This window comes from Amblyomma americanum, chromosome 1, assembly GCF_052857255.1.
Source record: "Amblyomma americanum isolate KBUSLIRL-KWMA chromosome 1, ASM5285725v1, whole genome shotgun sequence".
Taxonomy (NCBI): domain Eukaryota; kingdom Metazoa; phylum Arthropoda; class Arachnida; order Ixodida; family Ixodidae; genus Amblyomma; species Amblyomma americanum.
The window spans coordinates 161690306-161711331 of record NC_135497.1 but is presented as its reverse complement, the minus strand read 5'-3'; the positions used below and the strand labels follow the sequence as shown (position 1 = coordinate 161711331).

At 46.3% G+C, this 21026-nt stretch overlaps 1 protein-coding gene across 1 annotated transcript in view; it reads right to left on the bottom strand.

Annotated features, from left to right (window-relative positions):
* Nucleotides 1–9961: 9961 nt before the first annotated feature.
* LOC144114071 (5-oxoprolinase) overlaps nucleotides 9962–21026 on the bottom strand; it is a 99867-nt gene continuing 88802 nt past the window's right edge. The window contains exons 30-32 of the mRNA XM_077647529.1: nucleotides 19726–19886; nucleotides 14970–15067; nucleotides 9962–12670 (exon numbers count right to left, since the gene is read on the bottom strand). Coding sequence (XP_077503655.1) covers nucleotides 12596–12670; nucleotides 14970–15067; nucleotides 19726–19886 — 334 coding nt within the window. The 3' untranslated portion in view covers nucleotides 9962–12595. The remainder of the gene's footprint in view (nucleotides 12671–14969; nucleotides 15068–19725; nucleotides 19887–21026) is intronic.

The following is a 21026-nucleotide window of genomic DNA, read 5'->3' as shown; positions in this document are numbered from 1 at the left end:
GTGGGCCTCTACAAGGCAGCTCTCAACCTCCCTATCACTACCTCTACCACTAAGCTCTTTGCCACAGGCCTCTTCCATCCTCTTCGTTCTCTTCTCAGTCTCCATCGTGACTCGCAGCTTGCCCGGCTTTCCCTTACCCGTCAGGGTCAGTGGTTATTGACTCAAGCGGGTATCTCGCCCATTCCAACCTCCCCGTTTACCTCTCCTATTCCCACCCCCGCTCCCAATCTTCGTATCCTTCCCCTCCCGACACACATGTCCCCCGTCCTGCACGCCGGACGTCGTCATGCGGCCGCACAGCACCATTCCCCTCTCTTTGATACCCAGGGTGTAGCTTACACGGATGCCTCCTTCGTGGCTCCTCGCGGTTCCTGCGGCTACGCCCTGTACCATCCACACCTCCCTGCTCCTGAAACCCACACCAGCGGGCCGTATCTACACCCTCCAGAAGCATTGTCCCTCGAGGTCCTCGCCATTGCGCATGCCCTCCAGTCATTTGCCCTCCTTCCCTCTCTCCAAGAGTACACAGTCTATTTAGACTCACAAGCCGCTATACACCACATACAGAAACGCACCCTGACCCCTTCTCTCCAACAGGAGGTCGAACGAGCGGTCTCCGCACTGCAGCCTTCCATCGTTTTCCTCCGCTGGGTTCCTGGGTATTCAGGGATTGACGGCAATGAGCTGGCCCATCAGCTCGCCCGCGACACACTTTTCCGGGCACCGTTGATCCCCTGGCCCAAGTCCTCGGAGGACGGTGGGAGACTCACCCTTCGCCGCACCATAAAAGACGTCTACCTTGAGCTCCGTCTCGACAAACGCCTTTACCCTCCCCCTCATCCATCACTCACGGTGCCGGAGTCTCGCCTTCTTCGGCACATTCAGATGAATGCAGTTATCACCCCGTCCCGCCTCTTCCTCTATCGCTATCGATCGGACCCTTCCTGTCCCAACTGCCCCTGTATCTATGCGGACCTGGCCCATTGCCTCTTCTATTGCCCGGCTGCTCAGCAGTCGGGTTCGTTCCCCCCACCCTTTCTATCCATCACCACCTGGCTCGACTGGCTTGGCGCTGAAGGGGAAGAACAGCGGCTTCTGGTCGCCCAGGCGGTCGACATGCTCGGCCTATAAATTATGGTCGAATAAAAGTCTTTTACTACTACTACTGAGAGCGGACTCACATATGTACAGTTCTAGGGCGCTCTTTTTAGTTTCCCACACATAGTCGTTTTTCGACTAGCTCTCATCTCCACTCCGCCGCTCTCGGCACGCGACGCCACCGATGACCCTCTCCTCGGGCGGCGCGTTTCGCAGCAGCTGCTGCAGATGGACCGTGTTACATTCCTCTACTCCCGCCATACCCTCCTCCTTTCACCATAATCCTCACCCTTTTTCTTCCACGGTAGCAACCTAACGGACGGTTCTTGCTGTAACCACCCTCCTGTTGCGCCTTTCTGCGCTCTCGCCATACCCTCTTTATTCCAAGCTAACCCTCCTCCTCCTTCCAGGGTAACTACCCTCCAGGTGGTTCCCGAGGCAACCACCCCCCGGCTGCGCCTTCTTATGCTGTCGTTATACCCTACCCCTTCCAGGGTAACCGTCCTCCAGTTGGATATTCCTTCGTTCTCGCCACACCGACCCCCTTCCGTGGTAACCACCTTCCGGACGGTTCCCGGGGTAACCACCCTCGCTTACGCCTCCCTACACGCATTCGCCACACCATCCTCCCTGCACAGGAACCAACTTCCGGTCGGTTCCCGTGGTAACCAACCTCCGGTTACGCCTGCCCACGCTCTCGCCATAGGACTCCTTTCATGGTAACTACCCTCCGGGTGCTTTCCGCGGCAACCGCCGAGTAGTTGTTGCGCCTTACGCTCGCGCCATACTTTCCTCCTTCGACACCATCCTCCAGTTGGGCATCCTCCGCTTTCCCGATACCCTCCTCCTTCCACGGTAACCACCATTCGGATGGTTCCCGTGGTAACCACCTACCGGTTATGCATTGCTCCGCTCAGGTCATACCTTCCTCCTTGCACAGTAATCACCCACCGAGTGGTTTCCATGGCAACGCACCCACCCGTTACGCCGACGACTACGACATACTACTACAACAACAACGACGCTGAACCCAGGAACGGGCGCTTAACAGCTGTCGCTGTAAAAAGTAATTGAATTACCTGGAAAGTTAGCGTTTGAAAATGGTAATCGATAAACCATCGATAAACACCGATTTATCGATAAACGTGATAAAACTGAGAAAGGTAAGTATGTTTGGCCTGCAAGGAATAGCAAGCTGGCTTTTGAATGCGAGTTTAAATCAGTCAAGGTTGATAATTAACTAAGTAGGGAAGCCGCCAGGGGCATTATGCGACGATGGTATTGTTGGATAAGCAGCGCTGTTGTGCGATATGAGGTGTTCCTCTGGAGCCTTGGAAGCGCCACCTTCTCGACGCCTTCTAGCCAAGCACTATTCCTTCACTGTCATCACCTGCTGTTCACAATCACTACATCCTGCTGCTATCATCATCTGAGCAGCGGACGCGAAATTCGGAGGTCATGGTTTCGGATCCCACTGGCATACACACGCATACATAAAGGATTGAAACACTCCCCTATGCTCTTTAGTTTCGGTGACTGTTGGCTTCCTTCATATGTGGGGCAGACAAGGGAAGGAAAAAGAGGGGCTCAGTTATGACACGCATGACGGAAGCCAACAGCCACCGAAACAAAGGAGCATAGGGAATGTTTTTTCTGTGTGTGTTCATGAATGAAATATTAACTGGGTAATAATTTTTTAAATAAATGATTACAAAGCACAAGAAAAACAACCATATGGCGCCGGTGGTATCCGAACCAACGACCTCCGGAATCACGTCCGGTGATACGCCCACTGAGTTAAGGCGACGGCTCTCCAATCTTCTGCTTTCGGGGTATTTATGTGTAGTTTAACCACACCTTCAGAATGTTCACCAGCGCCAACCTCGTCCATAGCGGCGGGAGTAGTACGCCCTGTATTACCGCGAGTGCCACGTGGGAACGTGATCGAATGGCGAGGGCGGAAGCTGGCTACTTACGGCATCAAGACTGCCAGAATCTAGGCACTCGTTATCTACTGAGCAGACAAGGGACGAGAAAAGTGGGGCTCGTTAAGACATGCATGATGGAAGCCAACAGTCAACGAAACCACGGAGCATAGGGGATGCTTTTGTTTTTTGTGGGGCTCGTCAATGAAGGATTAAGTGGGTAACTATTTCAAAGATAATTGATTAGAAAACAATGAAAAAAAAACCGCCTGCCACCGGTGGGGTCCGAGCCCACGACCTCCAAATTTCGTGTCCGGTGCTCTACCAACTGAGCTACGGTGACGGCTGTCCAATTTCCTGCTTTCGGGGGTATTTATGTATAGTGTAAATTCCAGAGATGGGCATCCTCATGAGCGCCAGCCCTCATGAGGGCGTCCTAACCCTCACCTCAAGAAGATTTCATTCGATGAGGTGAGGGTGAGGAAGGATGGGCGTATAAAAATTCGTGAGCACAAGGGTGAGGGAGGAAAGACATGATGAGGTGAGGGCGAGGGGGGGGCAGGTGCACGGTCTGAGGGCGAGGTTGATGGCTTGAACAGTACTCCGGGCTGACGCTTTTTTCTGTGCAACCCGTTATGAATTCCCGTTTTAATAAGCGCCAGCTCTTAGGGTGAAGGTTCCCGGGAACGTAGTTTCTGCAGTCTGGAGGTACACGAAGTGAACACGAAAGGCCGGGAGCCGTACACCTTCTACGCATTGCCGCGTTGTACTACACCGCTGACAATGCTATGCCGAAAACGGCGCTCTTGTAACTAAAAAAAGCCTAATTTAGAAATTGTGTAAAGTTTTAGGTGAAACATCCTGTATCGTGCGCTAACAAGAAGGCACTGGTCGGGCCATGCAACGAAGTATCATGCGCAAGAACCATTAGACCTGGTTTTGCATGGTTTACCTTGACTTTCTATGCTTTTTTGCTTGACCTGAACAGGCTTTCTTCGGTTGATATATCGTATTATGCAAGTTTGCGTGATATTGCATCATTTTGGACTTGTACTGCGGTAGAATTGGTCAATTCTCTGCATTCACAGATCCATGGGAGCCCTAGCTGATTCCGCTCCTGGCGCCGAGGTGCAGCGGATAGCTACGCGCCACTGCCTTGCGATAGCAGGTGCTGCCATCAGAGGGCTTATGAGACCCATGTCCCTGAGGAATCTCTCGCGACTACTCATTAATTGAACTGATACGGTGGGCAGCTTGTGATGACATCACAACGTCACATGACCAAGGTGGCCCACGTGCTAGAAGCAGGCTTCGGACAGACAACCGCATTTCGGCGGAGTGGAAGCGCTAGGGCACTAAAATGGCAACCACAGGAACCGTTGACTCCAAACTCGGGGAGTTGGCGATTACTATACTATTTAGCCCAAATGCTGCATTTTAGCGACACGCTTGATTTTCAAGTGGCCTGAATAATGTCTTATTTTCAGCGACAGCATAAGAGCCTCACTGCAGCGGAAAGCCGGCATCGCACTGGGGGAAGACCCTACCGCGGCGGCCGCGTTTCGATGGAGGCGAAACATAAAAGGCGCCAGTGTGCTGTGCGATGTCAGAAAACGTTGAAGATCCCCAGGTTGTCTAAATTATTCCGGAGACCTTCACTATGGCACCTCTTTCTCCTTTCACTCCCTCCTTTTATCCCTTCCCTTACGGCGAGGTTCGGGTGTCCTTCGAGATAAGCGAGACCGTTACTGCGTCATTTCCTTTCCTCAAAAAACCAATTTACCCATAGCTGGGGGAGCGGGATTCGAACCCGCGGCGGCGCTAAAAAATCAGTTCCGCTGGCCGCAGCTTCAGACCACTATGCCAGCGCCATAGCTTTTCTTAAGCATCTATTTATTACATTGAAAATATATTACATTTACATTAACTAAATTATTTACAAAGCTTTTAAGAAACGCCATGAAACACATCGCAAAAAGACAGAACAACAGGGTACTAGAAGCAAGGCAAGGCTGAGCACATCACCAAAAGGGAATGCCACTCCGATTTAAAGTCGGTCGGTTCATACACTTCCCTCAGATGAACAATCAGTTGGGAGAAATCTTAACCTCCTGTCTGTATGAACTGCCAAGCTCTCAAGCTGTGCTTGCAATGTCGTCGTGTTTGTCACGTACCCGCATTGCCAGTCTCTCACGCTGGAGTTTGAAAGCGTGGTCTTCATCATCTTCCATCCGTGCGCGTATAAGCGTCATTAGACGAGCATGCAGCAAACCGAACGAAATGGCGGGAGATTAGAAGCAGTGAAATTCAGAAGACCCAGTGTTACCGCAATGTCATCGGGTAATGATACCCAAGCGATCTGCACACTCCCCTTGTTCTGAGTCTATTCTGTGCTTAGCACTTATTGTAATTGTCGTGGTAAACTCTACTGCATTGTTTTCTAAATATTCTCGGTGTACATTAGTTTTGTACACAGACACAACAACGCACCGACTCATTTTAGTAGTGCATATAGATAACAATGAAATGTTAAAAATGCAGGGAATATGTATGTACGCAGTGCATGCCAGAAGTAAAGGCAGTCATATTCTGGGGCTCAACTCCTAGCTGTCTCGGTTTTGTCTCACCACGTGTTAGCTCAAACAACACACACACACGGACGGACGGACGGACACACACAAAATAAGCATCTAGCCTCTCTTCCAATAGTGCCTTGAGGGCTTGTCTTGTACGTTTATTACTCAGGTAATATCGCCAGAAGTTTCCTACTACAAAGAGTAACTAGAGTTTTAAAATGACTAAGAGGGTGAGGGAGGGGGAGGGCCAGCAAATTTTTAGAAGTGAGGATGAGGGAGGGCTGGATAACTTTTCAAAATGAGGGCGAGGGAGGGCCATGGATTCAAAAGTAACGGTGGGGGAGGAAAAGTAAAAATGAGGGCACCTGCCCACCTCTAAGTGTAACCAAACCTTGACACTGTTCACCAGCGCCAACCTCGTCCATAGCGGCGCACGTAGTACGTCCTGTACGACCGCGGGTGCCACGTGGGCATGTGGTCGAACAGTGGGGGCGGAAGCTGCGGAGAACCCTCTTATGCTACCTACGGCATCAAGACTGCCAGAACCGAGGTCCTCGTAAGCTATTGAGCAGACAAGGGAAGGGAAAAGAGGGGCTCATTGTGACATGAACGACGGAAGCCAACAGTCACCGAAACCAAGGAGCATAGGGGATTTTTTTTTTTCGTGGTATTCATCAATGAAAGATTAATTGGATAATTATTTTAAAGACAACTCATTAGAAAGCAATAGAAAAAACAACCACCTGCCGCCGGCGGGATCCGAGCCCATGACCTTCGGATTTTGCGTCCGATGCTCTAGCGACTGAGCTATGGCGACAGCTGTCCAACCTTCTGCACTTTCAAGTGCTTCCCGTGTGCTGTGATACATCAGCTCACATTGAAAAAAAAAACCCACATCGTCCTAATTCATCTAGAGCCCTCCACTATACAGCCTCCCTCATATCCCGTATGTGTTGCTTCGGGACGCTATACCCCACAATATACATAATTAAATGTTTTCCTGACGCATCTAAAGCAAGGTACTTCAAATCTACCAGCACAACATTCATTCATAAATTCATTACTCTACATGCATGACAGCTAATTACAACTACAGCACCACAGTGCTTTACCCAATCCCACTATTAGTGCAGGCAGCAAATAACATTACTACCATCGCTGAAGGTAGCAGCAATACAGGGTATGGAATTCGACATGAATGCATTATTGTAAACAAATTTATTATCTTTGGGTACAATTCATCACTGTAGCATTGGTCTTGCAACAAAACAGTGAGTTTATGTAAAACAAGTTTTGGGCTAACGTAACCTTTCCAAAGTGACAGTTTATAAACGTTGACATGCCAACTAACATGATGCATATAACAAGCACCTATTTTTGGTCCACTGACCCACATCTCATATCTTACGGGCAGCCTCTTAATGGCGGTTTGTGGTGGCCAGTGCATTAATCAGTCACTTATACCAAGTTAAAACCACATCACTTATTTGTAAACTAACTTCTGGGGACATGGGCTGCATGCACACTTCAAACTGCAAGCCTATTTGTACATACTTTGAGAGCTGCATGCATTCTCTTCGCAATTAAGGTAATAAAGCTAAGCATGCACACACATACTGCACACCAAATTGACCATTTAAAAGTGCCTCGCTATTTCCAGTGTCAGCACACTTCAATAAACCTGCCTATTAAATAATTCTCCCAGGGTGAAGGAGCAACAGCAGCAGCTCTATCCTGCTCCCTCTCTTTATAATGTGCTCTCAACCAAGGACCACTTTTCAATCTCATCTCGTTACCATTCGGGGCATGCTCTCTACAACACCCACTGCCAAACATTCTCCTTGCCAGCAGGTGAACACAATACCGCATTTACTCGAATGTGACGCGAGCGCTTTTTAGCACCCCTCAAAAAAGTGAAAAGACAATCCTTGCTCCTCTCTCCTCCTCACCCTCAAGGCGCCACATTCCATTGCGTGCTCCGGTGTGCCGGCCCAACCAGACCTGTTCCTCCCCTCATTGGGACTGTTACCATTCGGGGCATGCTCTCTACAACACCCACTCCCAAACATTCTCCTTGCCAGCAGGTGAACACAATACCGCATTTACTCGAATGTGACGCGAGCGCTTTTTAGCACCCCTCAAAAAAGTGAAAAGACAATCCTTGCTCCTCTCTCCTCCTCACCCTCAAGGCGCCACATTCCATTGCGTGCTCCGGTGTGCCGGCCCAACCAGACCTGTTCCTCCCCTCATTGGGACTGTTACCATTCGGGGCATGCTCTCTACAACACCCACTCCCAAACATTCTCCTTGCCAGCAGGTGAACACAATACCGCATTTACTCGAATGTGACGCGAGCGCTTTTTAGCACCCCTCAAAAAGTGAAAAGACAATCCTTGCTCCTCTCTCCTCCTCACCCTCAAGGCGCCACATTCCATTGCGTGCTCCGGTGTGCCGGCCCGACCAGACCTGTTCCTCCCCTCATTGGGACTGTGCTGCTTCGCGAATCTACGACAGATGACGCATCGAACGCTCTGCACCTTAAGTCACCAGTGACCATCTACACCCTCTGCAGGAAGCTGCATCGAGGCACCCTATCCGCGAAGAAGGCTCCTCTGCGCGTGCTCTTCTTGAAGTGCAGCCGCTGCACTGCGTCAGAGCAGTTGGACTGTCGGAGTATAAACGCGCCACCCTTAAGGGTATGACGCGATAGCGTTAATGAGTTAATGCCCGTATATGCGCAATTGGACATTCTTTACATTCAGAGGTAGCTGAGAGTCCTCATACCACTCCTGGCGCAGTCATGCAGCGGCTAAGCGACGCGCCATTGCCCTGTGATGGCAGATGCTGCCACCGGTGGGGCTTGTGAGACCCAGGTTGATCTTCCCGAGCAACTTTCGCGACCAATCATTAATTGAACTGCCACCTGCCACGGTGAGCAGGCTGCGATTATGCCACAAGGTCACATGACCTAGGTGGCAGGTGGGCCACCTAGGGCAGGTTGCCCGCAACCCGGTGGACATAGGGACCTCACAGACAACAGCTTAGTGGCTGAGTGGAAGCTCTAGTGCTAACGCATGAAAGGAAAAAAAAAAGAAAATTAAGTTAGAACATCGTAATACCAATGGAAGCTCAGAGACGCAAATGTTCAAATGAGGCGACCGGCACAGCACATCCCATATCGGAGCAGCGGTGGAGCAGAGCAGTGAGAAACTCACCTTAGATGGCGCACTAACGCACAGAGTGCTAATTTAACGCTTCGTCCCAAGGAAAGCGTGACATAAAACGCAAGGTGTTTCATTTCATTCCATCTGACACCCTCAATGTCCGCAGCGCTGGCAATGCCCACTTCGGGTGCATGGGTAGCTTGGCGTTGCTATTCTACACGGAAAGGCGCTCTCGCTGCTTTCCTCGGAAATGGTCAACATCGAACTCGCGTACTGCCGCGGAATTTGACGGCTACACGCTATATTGACTTGAAGTTCAGGTGGCGTGATTCACCGCGCGTGCGCGTGATAACGTTAATAGACAGTTGCAGCTCGCAACCGATTAGGGCAACACCTCACCACGCTTTCTTAGCCCCTATACTGATGATGCCAGGTCAGGGACGAACCTTCTCAATAGGAGGGATTGGGAACGCAGAGCTGCAGACTTCACTTTTTTTTCTGGCGAATCCACGCGTATGAGTTGAGGGGGTGATAAGGAGCATCACTCTTAAACGCCGATATCTTAGGTGTTAATGAAGCTAGCTTGAAAATTTTTGTGGTGCAATGAAGACTGATGGAATACCGATCACTCGTGTGCTTTTCCCAACTTTAGTAACTATCATTTCATAGTCCCTTTAAGGCTCGAAGGTGACTGACTTCCTATGAATACGAGCAACATAAATGCCATATTTGAGGTACTTTTGTTCCATATATTGCAGCCCCGTTCCTCGTGTTACATAATGTATTTTTTTTCCGTTCCATGCCAATAAAAGTGACCCTCGTGGTACATTCGTGTTCAACCGTGGTCGCGTTACGTTCGGGCAAGTGCGGTATTTTAGTATTAACATAGGGCAGCAATGCTGACGCTGTTTACCCAGAGAAGGTTCTTGCAAAACTCTTGCTGTAATAATTTTACAAGTGGTCCTCAAGTAAAACCACATCAGCTCCACCCTTGGGCTACCATCCCCATCAGCATGCTTATGTACTCTAATCAATGGCATGAGCCATCCCCCAGCTGCTGAGTTGATGCTACACTGAGTAAGAACTGGTTTGCACATAGCAAAGCAGATCACATGCAAGTCAGTTGTCGCTGCTTAATATCATGCCACAGTTGCCCTTGACAGTCCACGTATGTACATATGCTCGTTACACAACACAATGATCCTTTGATGATTTTATTTTCCCGACATTACAGAACATTTTCACAATTTTTGGTTTTCTAGGTTGTCAACGCTATCAGCAGGCCGATAACTTGAACTTCTGGTTATTTTCAACAAATTTCAAAACTTTGGTCGGCCGTTTTAAAGCCGCTTAATTCGTACCGTGGTTTCTCTTAATCAAACTTTTTCTTTCTCAAACGCTCCCAGCGCGAAAGAGCGGTGGCCGAGGTTAGGTACATCAGGATTGCAGCACCGCGTGAGCTGAAAATTCGGTCTGAACACCTGGTTAACTCAGACGCAGTTCGAAGGGGCCGTGTCGAGGTCCGATCGGCACTCGAAGCGATCAGAGGCGACTCATCGCCGCGTAGCTTAATTTTCTGAGCTTGGCTAGCAGCTCGCAGAGATTGAGGCTATCGGCCGCGCATCAGTGCCACGCTGAGATGTGCGCCGTTTCGGACTCCAATTACCACATCACTAGTCTTTTTTTTTTATTTTAAGGGGGTGTCTCGCCATTCCGGCGCATATGCGTGTTCTCCTCCCTTCCATCCATGTGGTCCTGTGAGCCGAAAATGCGCACTCATCACGAGCTGCTCATTGTTTGTGGCGAGGCATCCTGAAATGGATTCCGCGCTAGTGAGAGGATTCACCGCTACCGCGTCGCATCTGTGAAGGAGGCCGCGGAAGGCCTCAATTCTGCAGCAGTTCTGAGTCTGTTTCCGACAGTGGTTATGCAGTACAATAATGCCGGAATTGAGAAAAATTGTCACTGCCACGCAGTTCTCACTGAAAAGCAGACAAGCATTTCCCATTTTTTTCATCAACTAAATTCGCTGTGCTGCGAAACGTTTTGAAAATTTTTTTTGCAGCTATTCGATGATTCAACCTTCAGATAATTTGGACATTTTTTCCAGTCCACTGAGGTGACAGTTAACTTGTTTTACTCTACACAGAAACCAGTGCATTATTAATAACTTTTTTCAGCCACACAACCAACGTAGCACTGAATATTAGAATGTTATACAATTGTTATGTTAGTAGCAGTAATATTATATGTTCCATTGGAACATTCAACTGTTAAAAATTCATAAATAATGCTATCTGTTGCACTATAATGTTAATTTATTGCTCTTTCTAAACGTTATACTCTTGTAATGTATTAAATGTTGCTTGAATGTCCATGTAATAACTGTATAAAACAACACTAAACATTCTGATGCTATTGTAATGTTCATATCAGAACTATAAATCAATGTTACCAATGTATTTCAAGCGTTGTTTCTGAACTTTTGCACTGCTTGTACAGTAATGATGTTTGTCAACAAGGAAAACTTTGCAGTTAGACATCTGAATGTTGCTTGCTATAGAGCCCATTCACAGCCCCAAAATTTAATTAGAAAATTTTGCATACTATCCATTTACCATCACACATGCGACACCCTTCTCGGGTGGCTATAATAAGCTTTAAAAGATAATATCCAGCAAAAGGTGAGAGTATGAGTTGAATTTACTGTGCTGTATTGCAGTGCTCAAGTGCTGCCCTCGTATCTTGCAGATTGCCGGCTGAAGCTGTGTACTCCTGCAGTTGGTGGATATCTGGTCTTGCAGGATAACTTTACCACTGAAAAGAGTGTTGTACATATGCTAAGTGTTTTGTAAAGAAGAAGATGGGCAGAGGCGAAGAGGCAGGTTGCTGGCTTGCGTCAGTAGTCATGGCTGACCTGATAGTTCTAATGTGGAGCTCCAGGATGTAGGCCAAAGGCTATATACCACACCTCCACCAAGAATGGAGTTTACGCACAGGGAATACAGCCAAAGGAAGAACTGGCAAAATGGCAGACCAAGCTCCGACTGTCAATGCATGGATCTCTGGCAGAGTGCTGCCTCTGCCCATCTTCCCCTTTACAGTTTAATTAAGATTAGAAAAATGTTACTCTAATGTTTATCAGTAATGTTTAAGGAACATTACAAAAATAAGATCATGAATGTTGTAGTAACATCTGGCTGAAACAAGGCGCAACATTGTTATAACGTTTCAGTGCTACCTGGGCTGCTGGAGACTGCTGCTTGAGTAAACATGTCAGAGCCTTTCAACCATATTCTATGTTGTGCTAGCGCTTTTAGATACGTTTGTATGCACAGGTGCCCAGAAAACAAATCGCATTTGTCTTGAATCGTAATAATGTGCACTTCAGATATTTCTGATAATTTGTACAAAAGTGTGTGCTCCCTTCAAGTTTGAATTAATGACAGCCTACGATGCATAATGGTTGATTATGAAAGCATTTGTGAGGAAGTAGCTTCAACTATACACAACGTCAATGCTCCAGGATTTGCAGCTGACTCACAGTGAATGGCCCGAGGGAAATTTTTGTCACTCTACAACATGTTTAAGTTGAGCATGGCTTTCGTAAACTTATTATTGCTGCTCATACTTTCTCTGGAACATAAATATGCAGTACAAGGCACTGAGTTGCAATAAAAGATTTCATGCCAGCAAAGCTTGGAAATAAAACACTGCTGCTCCATTTCAGGCACAAAATTAGCTCACAATTTTGTTTACTGAGAGATAACATGCAAGGCCAGCCACATCAATAGAAAAATAACTCTGAGCTATCAAATCAGTGCCGTAACCGTTACACTTTCTTCTCAGGTGGTGAAAATGGAGGACCATAGCCGCCACCTCCAGGAGTTTCCACATGAAGAAGGTCCTGGAAAAAGAAAAAAGAAGCAATGCAATAAAACAGGCTATGTGAATCAACAAAATCTGTGTCAAGGAAGCTAACTGAGAATACATATTATTGGGTGAAAAGTGCCGAGGCCAATGATGATGAGCGACAAACAGAAATATGCAGTTTTGATCTAGAGAGCTTAAAAACAGGGGACACAATCTCTCTGGAAACTCAAAGGGCAAGACATCAGTGCACATGTACAGAAAAAAAAAACAGCACTCAGGGTTTTGTGTTTTGGTTTTTGTGTGCACATCTGACCGTGTCGCATCTTTGTGTCTCCAACAAAAGGTGTGGGAGGCTTTTGCTCTGCCTCAATCATACATGCGTTACTAAGTGATCGCATGATGCAAATTTTAACACTGAATCTCAACTTTTATGATTGGCATTGGATGTGCAGTTGGTTCACCAAAAAAACAGGGAGGACGCTTAAGCTTCGTCTTTAAGAGTGAAACACGACAGCATGTTGCAGCGTTGCCAAGGAGTGCACGGAACGCCATCGCCTGTTCGGCGCGACGCGTGGCCCGCTGGGCAATTTAAAGAAAGGACGCCTGTTTCACATATCTCAGTGGACACCCGAACCGGGCCGTAAGGGAAGGAAAATGAAATGAAAATTGGTTTTAAGGAATGGAAATAACATCTCACAATTCTCCCTGCACACCGTACCGCGCCCTAAGGGAAGGAAAATCTCTTCCCTTACAGCGCGGTTTAGGTGTCCACCGAGATGCGCCATTTTTCGCTCACGGCCAACGCCACCAATGACACTGGCTTTTCTGCAACACGAGCTCCTTAACACTGTCGCGTTAAAACAGGGTGTCAAAATGCAGGACATTTCAATAAATGATGTTTGAATATGTGGGCTGTTCAGACTTGTTTCATCATTCTAAAAGAGCCACAAGTAAATCAGTCTCTTTCATGATAAACATGTGGCTGATGGCAGGACGCAGCTTATCATTTCTTATGATGGAAATGACATTGTGAAATCTGCAAACTTTTATTATAAAACCTTTGCGTTTGAAGCGAAGGGGCACTGCAAACAGCGAATGCTATTAGTCTTTGTCACTCCAATAGGAAACCCAAGGCTCGAGATCCCTGTTCTGAAACTTTCTAATGGCACTTAATCTCTTTCACTTTGCTTTTAGCTTTACAACTCTGTGGCCAGCAACTAAATTCCTGGCTTTACAGTCAGTTGTAAAGCACATTGAGCAAAGCATTTCGCTAGAGGGTGTCTTAGGAACGAACTTCTAGTCAAGATTATGCAGCATATAGAACTGGCACCAAAGAGTTCCTTAAATCATGGTAACGAGCCTATGTGAACACTTGTTACACAGTTGAAACAAACAATGCAATGGAAATGTTTGTATGGGCAACGGCAACTCTTGGAGGTTGCCGGGTGTTTTTTCTTCGGTAGGGGAGGGAGAGGGGGGGGGGGGGGGGGGGGCAATGCTGTTTGCCCAATTTCTTAAAAAAAAAACAGGAACCAATGCAGTTTTCTTGCAAAAAATTATTTTTGTGTACTCCAAAGATCTGCCATTGGTAGAAACCAAAAACTGTGTACTACAGTAGAAATTTTAGTGAAGACGAAAACTAGTGCCCCAAAGATATATCACTGCTTGCGACATTTGTTCTATTAATTTTTTTTTAGCAATTTTATACATAGACCTGTGACACTAAATACAAAGCTGTTACCTCACCAGCACAAAAAGCCAAGAACAACAAGTATTCGATGCCCTATTTCAAAATTGTGCTAAAGATGGAGGCGTCTTTAGTTTATTCTTTATATTGCACTCTTGTATTTTTCTTTTTCTCTCAACAAGTGCACATCTTCAGCACAAAATGAACAGCTCATGTGCAGTACTCAAGCAAAGAGAAACTTCTGCCTTTTTGCAGCAGGCAGTCATACTGATGGGTGCCTACCAGACACACCTGTCATGCGCATCGCCATGCATTTGCAACCATGCCCTGCTTCTCTATTGTGCTGAACATAACAAAGCACCTCCTTGAGCCAGCACATTAAGATTAAGCAAACTGCATCATGGCACTGTCTCATGTTCTTTCATTTGCTTTGGGCAGTACACAAGCTGCCCCATTCCAGCAAGACTAACCTTCCAAGCAAAAAAATGTGCATTACAAAAATATGTTTTGGCCAACTATATACATAACAATTCCTGTATGCCACCAGCAGATTTTTGTCAAGAAAATAATTGCCCACAATTTTCATAAAGCTGCTAGGAAAAATGCTCCCTTTATATGGCTAAGATAAATTCAGCACAGTACATACACCAGGCGAAATCCTAACAGAAGCCTTTGATCCCAAGTTGACCACCCTGCCACTTTTGAAGAACAGCAAGTTGATACCACACGATCCTGGGTAGCCACCTGTATGATAATATAAAAAGGCAAAAACACATATGACACACAGCACAAAGACATGGCTTTCACAAACACTACATGGTAAAGCACCTTACATCTGCACCACTTGCACTTGATCAATTATAAATCAAAAATGAAGACCTTCAATTACCAGACATAACTGTACACAGCTGAAAGTGCCATTCCAGCATTCACAAACAAGTTTTTCAAATGCCTGCTCAGTGTCTGGCTGTTGCCCACCTTGAACAAGGAATGACAAGTTACCGCATTCAATAGGTACAGTGCACTATTCTGAACATCTCAGTCAAAATAGACAGTATTATTCAGCAGGTAGCATTCTCAAATGAAGTAGACTAGAAGTAAAGTCTGCTGCCTTTCTTATAGCTCCTCTATTACCTCCATGACATCATAGAGAATGTAGGGTGACTGCTTGAACTGGCCCCCACCACCACGAGTGCTGCCATTCAAGATATATAGTGGCAAAAGCTGGGTTACTATGGGCAACAGAAACTGGACATAGCCTTGGGTAAGCCCTGCAATGTTACAGTGGGCAGAGGCTGCAAGAAAACAGAGAAAATTCAAGTTGAGAAAACAGCTGAATACTGTGCCTTTAATCCCTCCACTTCTGTTGTGGGTATTAAGGGGGGACATGAGGCAAAACAGCGACTTCGCCAAAAAATTGAGTCTCCAAATTTTTGTACTCTTCAATTCTTGGCCTGGAAGAATCTAACTGGAAACTTTTGCTTTGATCTGTGGTCTAGAAAGTGAGAAATTCATTACTGAGTGTCGGTGACCCCTACACACTGCTTCAGGTCTGGGAGTGAGCTACACACACCACTTCTGCAAACACCACTTCCGAGTGTCCATTAGGATCAAACAGATCCTAATGAACACTCAAACTCATTACAGCTAACACCACATGCCCAAGCTCGTTTTGATAATGTCAAAATGATTCAAGAGTATGCCGCTCAGAATAACACGTTTAAATTTTCATTTTTTCCTCAAACAATCAACGACTTGAATAAATTACGGAAACATATTGTCGATAGCCCCAGTATTAATACATTCATTGCGAATTTGAGGAAAATACGTTCCATGATGTTCTTGTACTCCTGTGTCCGATTTCATTTGTTTAAGTTCATGCCCCGATGTGATGAAGTTAATGTTTATTGTGTGGTGTGATGTGTGGTTAACTTTTATTGTATGTAATTTTCGTGCTCACTGCTTGGAGTCATACGACTCTGCAGTATTGTTAATAAATAAATAACCTACTTGAAGTGAGAAAGGCGGTTGATCCAATGTTTTAGGGGGATCCCTTAAGGTGAAGTAGAATTGTAACAATGGAGTAATTACTCACTGCACTTGGGTGGATACGCACTGAGTTGTAGATCAATTCACTCTCAACCTACCATATGTTAGCTGTCCCAGTTATCTCAGCTGGCAGAGAGAATGCCCCGGTGAAGTGGTGGACTCGAGTTCAAACCCCAGACAAGGACGAAATTTTCTGAACTATGAAGTTTCTGTGGAGGCTGTATAGCTTTCCTTTGTAACTGCAAGGGCTGCGCTTGGGTGGATGCTAATGACTAACTACTCCCTTATTAAGAATCTCGCTGATACAAAAATCACGGGTTCTCCAAAAATATTCTTATCATCTGAAATCATCCATAACAAACAAAATCAGCATGCAGAAGCACGGGAAATGCATTCACGCAGACTTGTTAATGGCTGATGGGTTTTATGTACAGCCGCGCGCCATCGCTCATTGCTTGCTCTGCGTACCATGCGACTGGCGACTGCAATGTCAACTATGCAATGTCACCGCTCACTTGTTGGAGCATGTACTGCGCAATTGGCAATCATGGCGTCGGCAATGTTCAGGCTGCATGCCGCCGCGCACTACCGCTCTTTGCTCACAGTGCATGCTGCACGACTGGCGATTGCAGCGTCTGCGATGTGCATGCAACGTTTAATGTTTGAGGATGCACTCGCGACTAACGCGAGCGTAGTGACGTGGAAGTGTGTTCGAAACATCTGCAATTCTGCACACCATACACAGTGCACTCCGGCCAAAAAATTCTACAAATTCGTATCATCCTGAAACTCGTATAAACAGCCATTGCATCACTGTGATATATTCTGCTGTATCAAAGCCTCATTAGCTAGAAAAGCAAAACTCAAGCTGGGGTTGGTGTGAACATCCATGTGACCCTTTTTTTTTTTCCTGCTGTCAGATTTGTTCAAGATCCAGCTTGGATATGTTTTTTGCTAGCTGTGCTACTTTATTATATTTTTTGATATGAAAAATACCATCAACAAAGAAGATTCTCCAGGCATTTGTAAAACAGGAACATAGTGTCCCTTCTTCAAGCCAAGAAATAGATAAAGCAATTATGGGTGCCCAGCTGGGTTAGTGCTATCTTGTTTTTTGCCTCTTCATTGCCCAGCAATGACAACAGCCAGAGCTTTACTGGCATGCAGCACCGTCTGAACATCAAAATCTCCCAGCACTTCCCAATGGGGATGTTTACCTCCCTGCCTTCTATGGAAGGCAGCACTTCTGAACCAAAGTGACCCATGCACAAGTGCACTGCAGCGTCAACGGGAGACAACAAATGCTGAGTGGGTACCATTCCAACAAACTGACCGCCACACAAACAATGATCACTTCTGTTTTGTGCCTCACATGGAAAGGACGGCTGCTTGCGCCGAGAGAAACCAGAGCCAGTGTCAACTTTTCTTTCATAAAGTACAGACTCATGCAGTGTGGAAGAGCTGAAACAGTGGAAGTCCTTGCCGTTATGGAATTGACTTTGGCCTAAAGGGCACAAATAAAGTGCTAGAAAAACTGAACATTGCTTGTGGCTCGCACATAAAAAAGAAAATAAAGAAAACCATGAAAGCATGCATGCCTGCCCTGAGCACAAGCACTTGAATTGTCAAAAGCAGCCAAGAAGAAGCAGATGCTTGATGCTATTGCTCCTAAAGAGCAATGTATGGATGAGAAAAGCATACGCTCCTGGTGGCTTCTTTGGAACTTCTGCCCTTACAAGTCAACTGGGGTGTTTTGAAAACTTTTCTGAGTTCGGATTTCTTATTGCTTGTTTTTATAGAAAGTTGTGGTCTTGGAAAAACTACCGTTTTCAAATCAAGCAGCATACATGGCATCAGACCTCTCTTGGTGTAAAATTTTAAGAGGAAGAGGGCTATAAGCTTAGTTTTTTTACAGTGAAAAGCTGTTTTAGAGAGCTCAGCCACGTTGGAAATTCGGTCCCATCACAGGTGTGCTCAGCCTGCAGTTTTTTTACGCACCTTATGTACCGAACTGCCAAGTACAAACAGGGGACGGACATCGCAGTAAGTGAAACACAAACACAGGCCTTCGCCATAAATTAGCCGCAGTTGTGGCATCGGCCAAGTAGGCATGTCTCCACATATTTTGCGTCTCGAGCAAACTCCTGCTCCCCCCCCCCCTCTCCCTGTCCTTCCCCCCGCGAGAGGCTCGCATGTTTTGTGCCTCCATTTCGGAGCACTCCCTGTTTCTCCCCTGCGCAGCACCCCCGAAAGGGCGAATTCGGGAGAAAAAGGCAGCCTCAGCAAGCAGGACGAAACATCATGTTTTGTTCTACAGCTGCTACTGGCTCATTTGCGGTCCACTCGGTGACGCCCCTGCCAGACCTTCACAGAACCTGCTGCTGCCCAGGATGATATGGGGCGAGACTGAAGGGCAGCTCACTGCACTAAGTGCGCCTGTCCACTTGAGCACCAAAATAGTGTGGTTACTATGTCAATGCTGTGCTAGATCTACTAGTGATAGTGTTGTAGTGCTGCAGCTGCTCTTCGTCAGTGTAACAAACGTTCCTGATCACCATTTATACCTAACGCACTACATTTAGTAGGAATCACTGCCATTTGTCACCCCTCTTCGAATTCCTTCCGCATGAAGAAAGCAGCAGGTTCCAGCTGGCTCTTGGAAGCCACGGCCGTTATGCAGGCATCGAACAGTAGCAGGACCGACAGAGTGGGGGACAGCTGTTCACTGAATTGTTCATGTTAAACGAATAGTTCATGTTAAACAACAGCTTAGCCGTAAATTTTTTTTATATTTATCATTCGTCACAATAAAGAGTTCTCATCTTCAATGACCAGTGAAAAACAATGAAAGCATCTCCCTGTTCATACAATGTTATTTTTTCGGAAAAAGCAGAAAAGTGGGAAGCGGCTGCACAGCCCTCCCCTGTGGACATTTCTAACTTAAAATGTAGAGATTTATCATGTATTAAAAACAATAGTTTTCCTGAGCAACTACACTCACTTCCATCCTTAAAGGTACATAACTTCTACCAGAATAAGCACAGAGTAGTATGATTCCACACGGAGTGTCTCGGAAGTAAAGTAATTACACATTAAGTTTCTCTAAAATTGCACAAGTGCTACAGAAGTTGACTTCCTTGGCTAGTGTGCCCCTTTAAAATTGTTTGTAAACAAAGGAAAAACTAGTAAAGTGCTTCATAGTTATCCAGGTGTTTTGCATGATCAGCAAAGACGCAAGAAGTGATCCAGGCACTTTGTCTCTACTCTGGGATGAAAGCTGTTGCAGTTGTCATGCCACTTAAGAGTCTCCCTTCGTACATACACATGCATATACACGCACAGGCTATGAGTACCTTGCAGGCCATAAGGAGAAAAAACACGGCGCTCTGTAAGTACAGACAACTGTAGGTGCTTCCGGAACAGCAGCTCACGAACAACACCATCTCCTCCTGAAAACTTGCCCTGACCGCCTGTCCCAATGTTCAGATGGTATCGCTGTAAGATGACAGGGTACCTGCAGCACCAAATTAAAGAGAAAGATAAAGGTTGATAATTGAAGGTGTAATGTTTAAGAACTAGAAAAGTATGGCTTATAGATTTTTTATTAATTTATTTATTTCATGCTTAAATGAAAGAAAACCTTACAAATCGCATGAGTAAGAAAGTGACAAACAATTGAAATCAACCCTTCATAACTTTGTCAACCTTTGAGAGAGAGCAGATAGGCTAATATGCAAGTGTTTCTAAGGGTGTAGCAGCACAAATGGTTAAGCTGAACTTAGGAAGTGCATGAATAAAAACAGTGAAAAAACCATTGGCAAAATCGACAAAGTGCTCAACACCTCCTTGCAGCAGTTGCAATATGCCCTGCCATAGCCATACATATGCAACTGCTATGAGTATGCTCAGTTCTCACTTATTGCATGCTTATATTCATCAAGGATTCTGCCAAACAAGTGAATTTTGCTAATTTAATCAGAGCCTGTAGTGCATGGAGTTTGCTTTCACTTCTTTTTTTTTTTTTTGTCTGGCATTAAGTTCTTATTATAACTGCGAATGTTGCTGAAGAAGTGTACAGAAAGTAGGAACATTTCTAAGGTTGTCAGTGCCTTTAGTCACACTTTCTTCTAAAATTCTTAACCCCTTCCATGCCATGCTACTATCTTGAATTCTGACCAAAAACGGCCAGCATTTCTTAGTGCGGTCAAAAACCACCATCAAAATATTTTCTCCGAAAGAATAAAATCACTCATATTTGTGCTGCCCCACAGAATGTGAGCTTCCAATTACCAAAGTATGGCTACATTTGTGGAAGGTGATCCACATTTATTGGAGGTCCCGGTAGCCGCGGCTGGTGAGCCAGTGGAGTGGGCTGTCGACATTACTGGCCAGGCTGGTGCCGAAAGTGTTCTGTACTGCATGAGCCAGGTCGCGCTCCGAGCTTCATCTTTATTGGCGCCGCTGGCGATGCCAGCGCCGCCACAGATGCTCCCCTTCTAGCGCGATGCGCTATAACAGAAAGAATAGAAACGGGATCTACAAGTTTCTTCATGTCAGTGAAGTTCGAGTCAGAACTCAGGAGGGCTGCCGGGCGGGAGAAATGAGCGCGGGTGGTCGAGCTTGGCTGCTTCGCAAAGGGCGAGGGGAGCCGAAA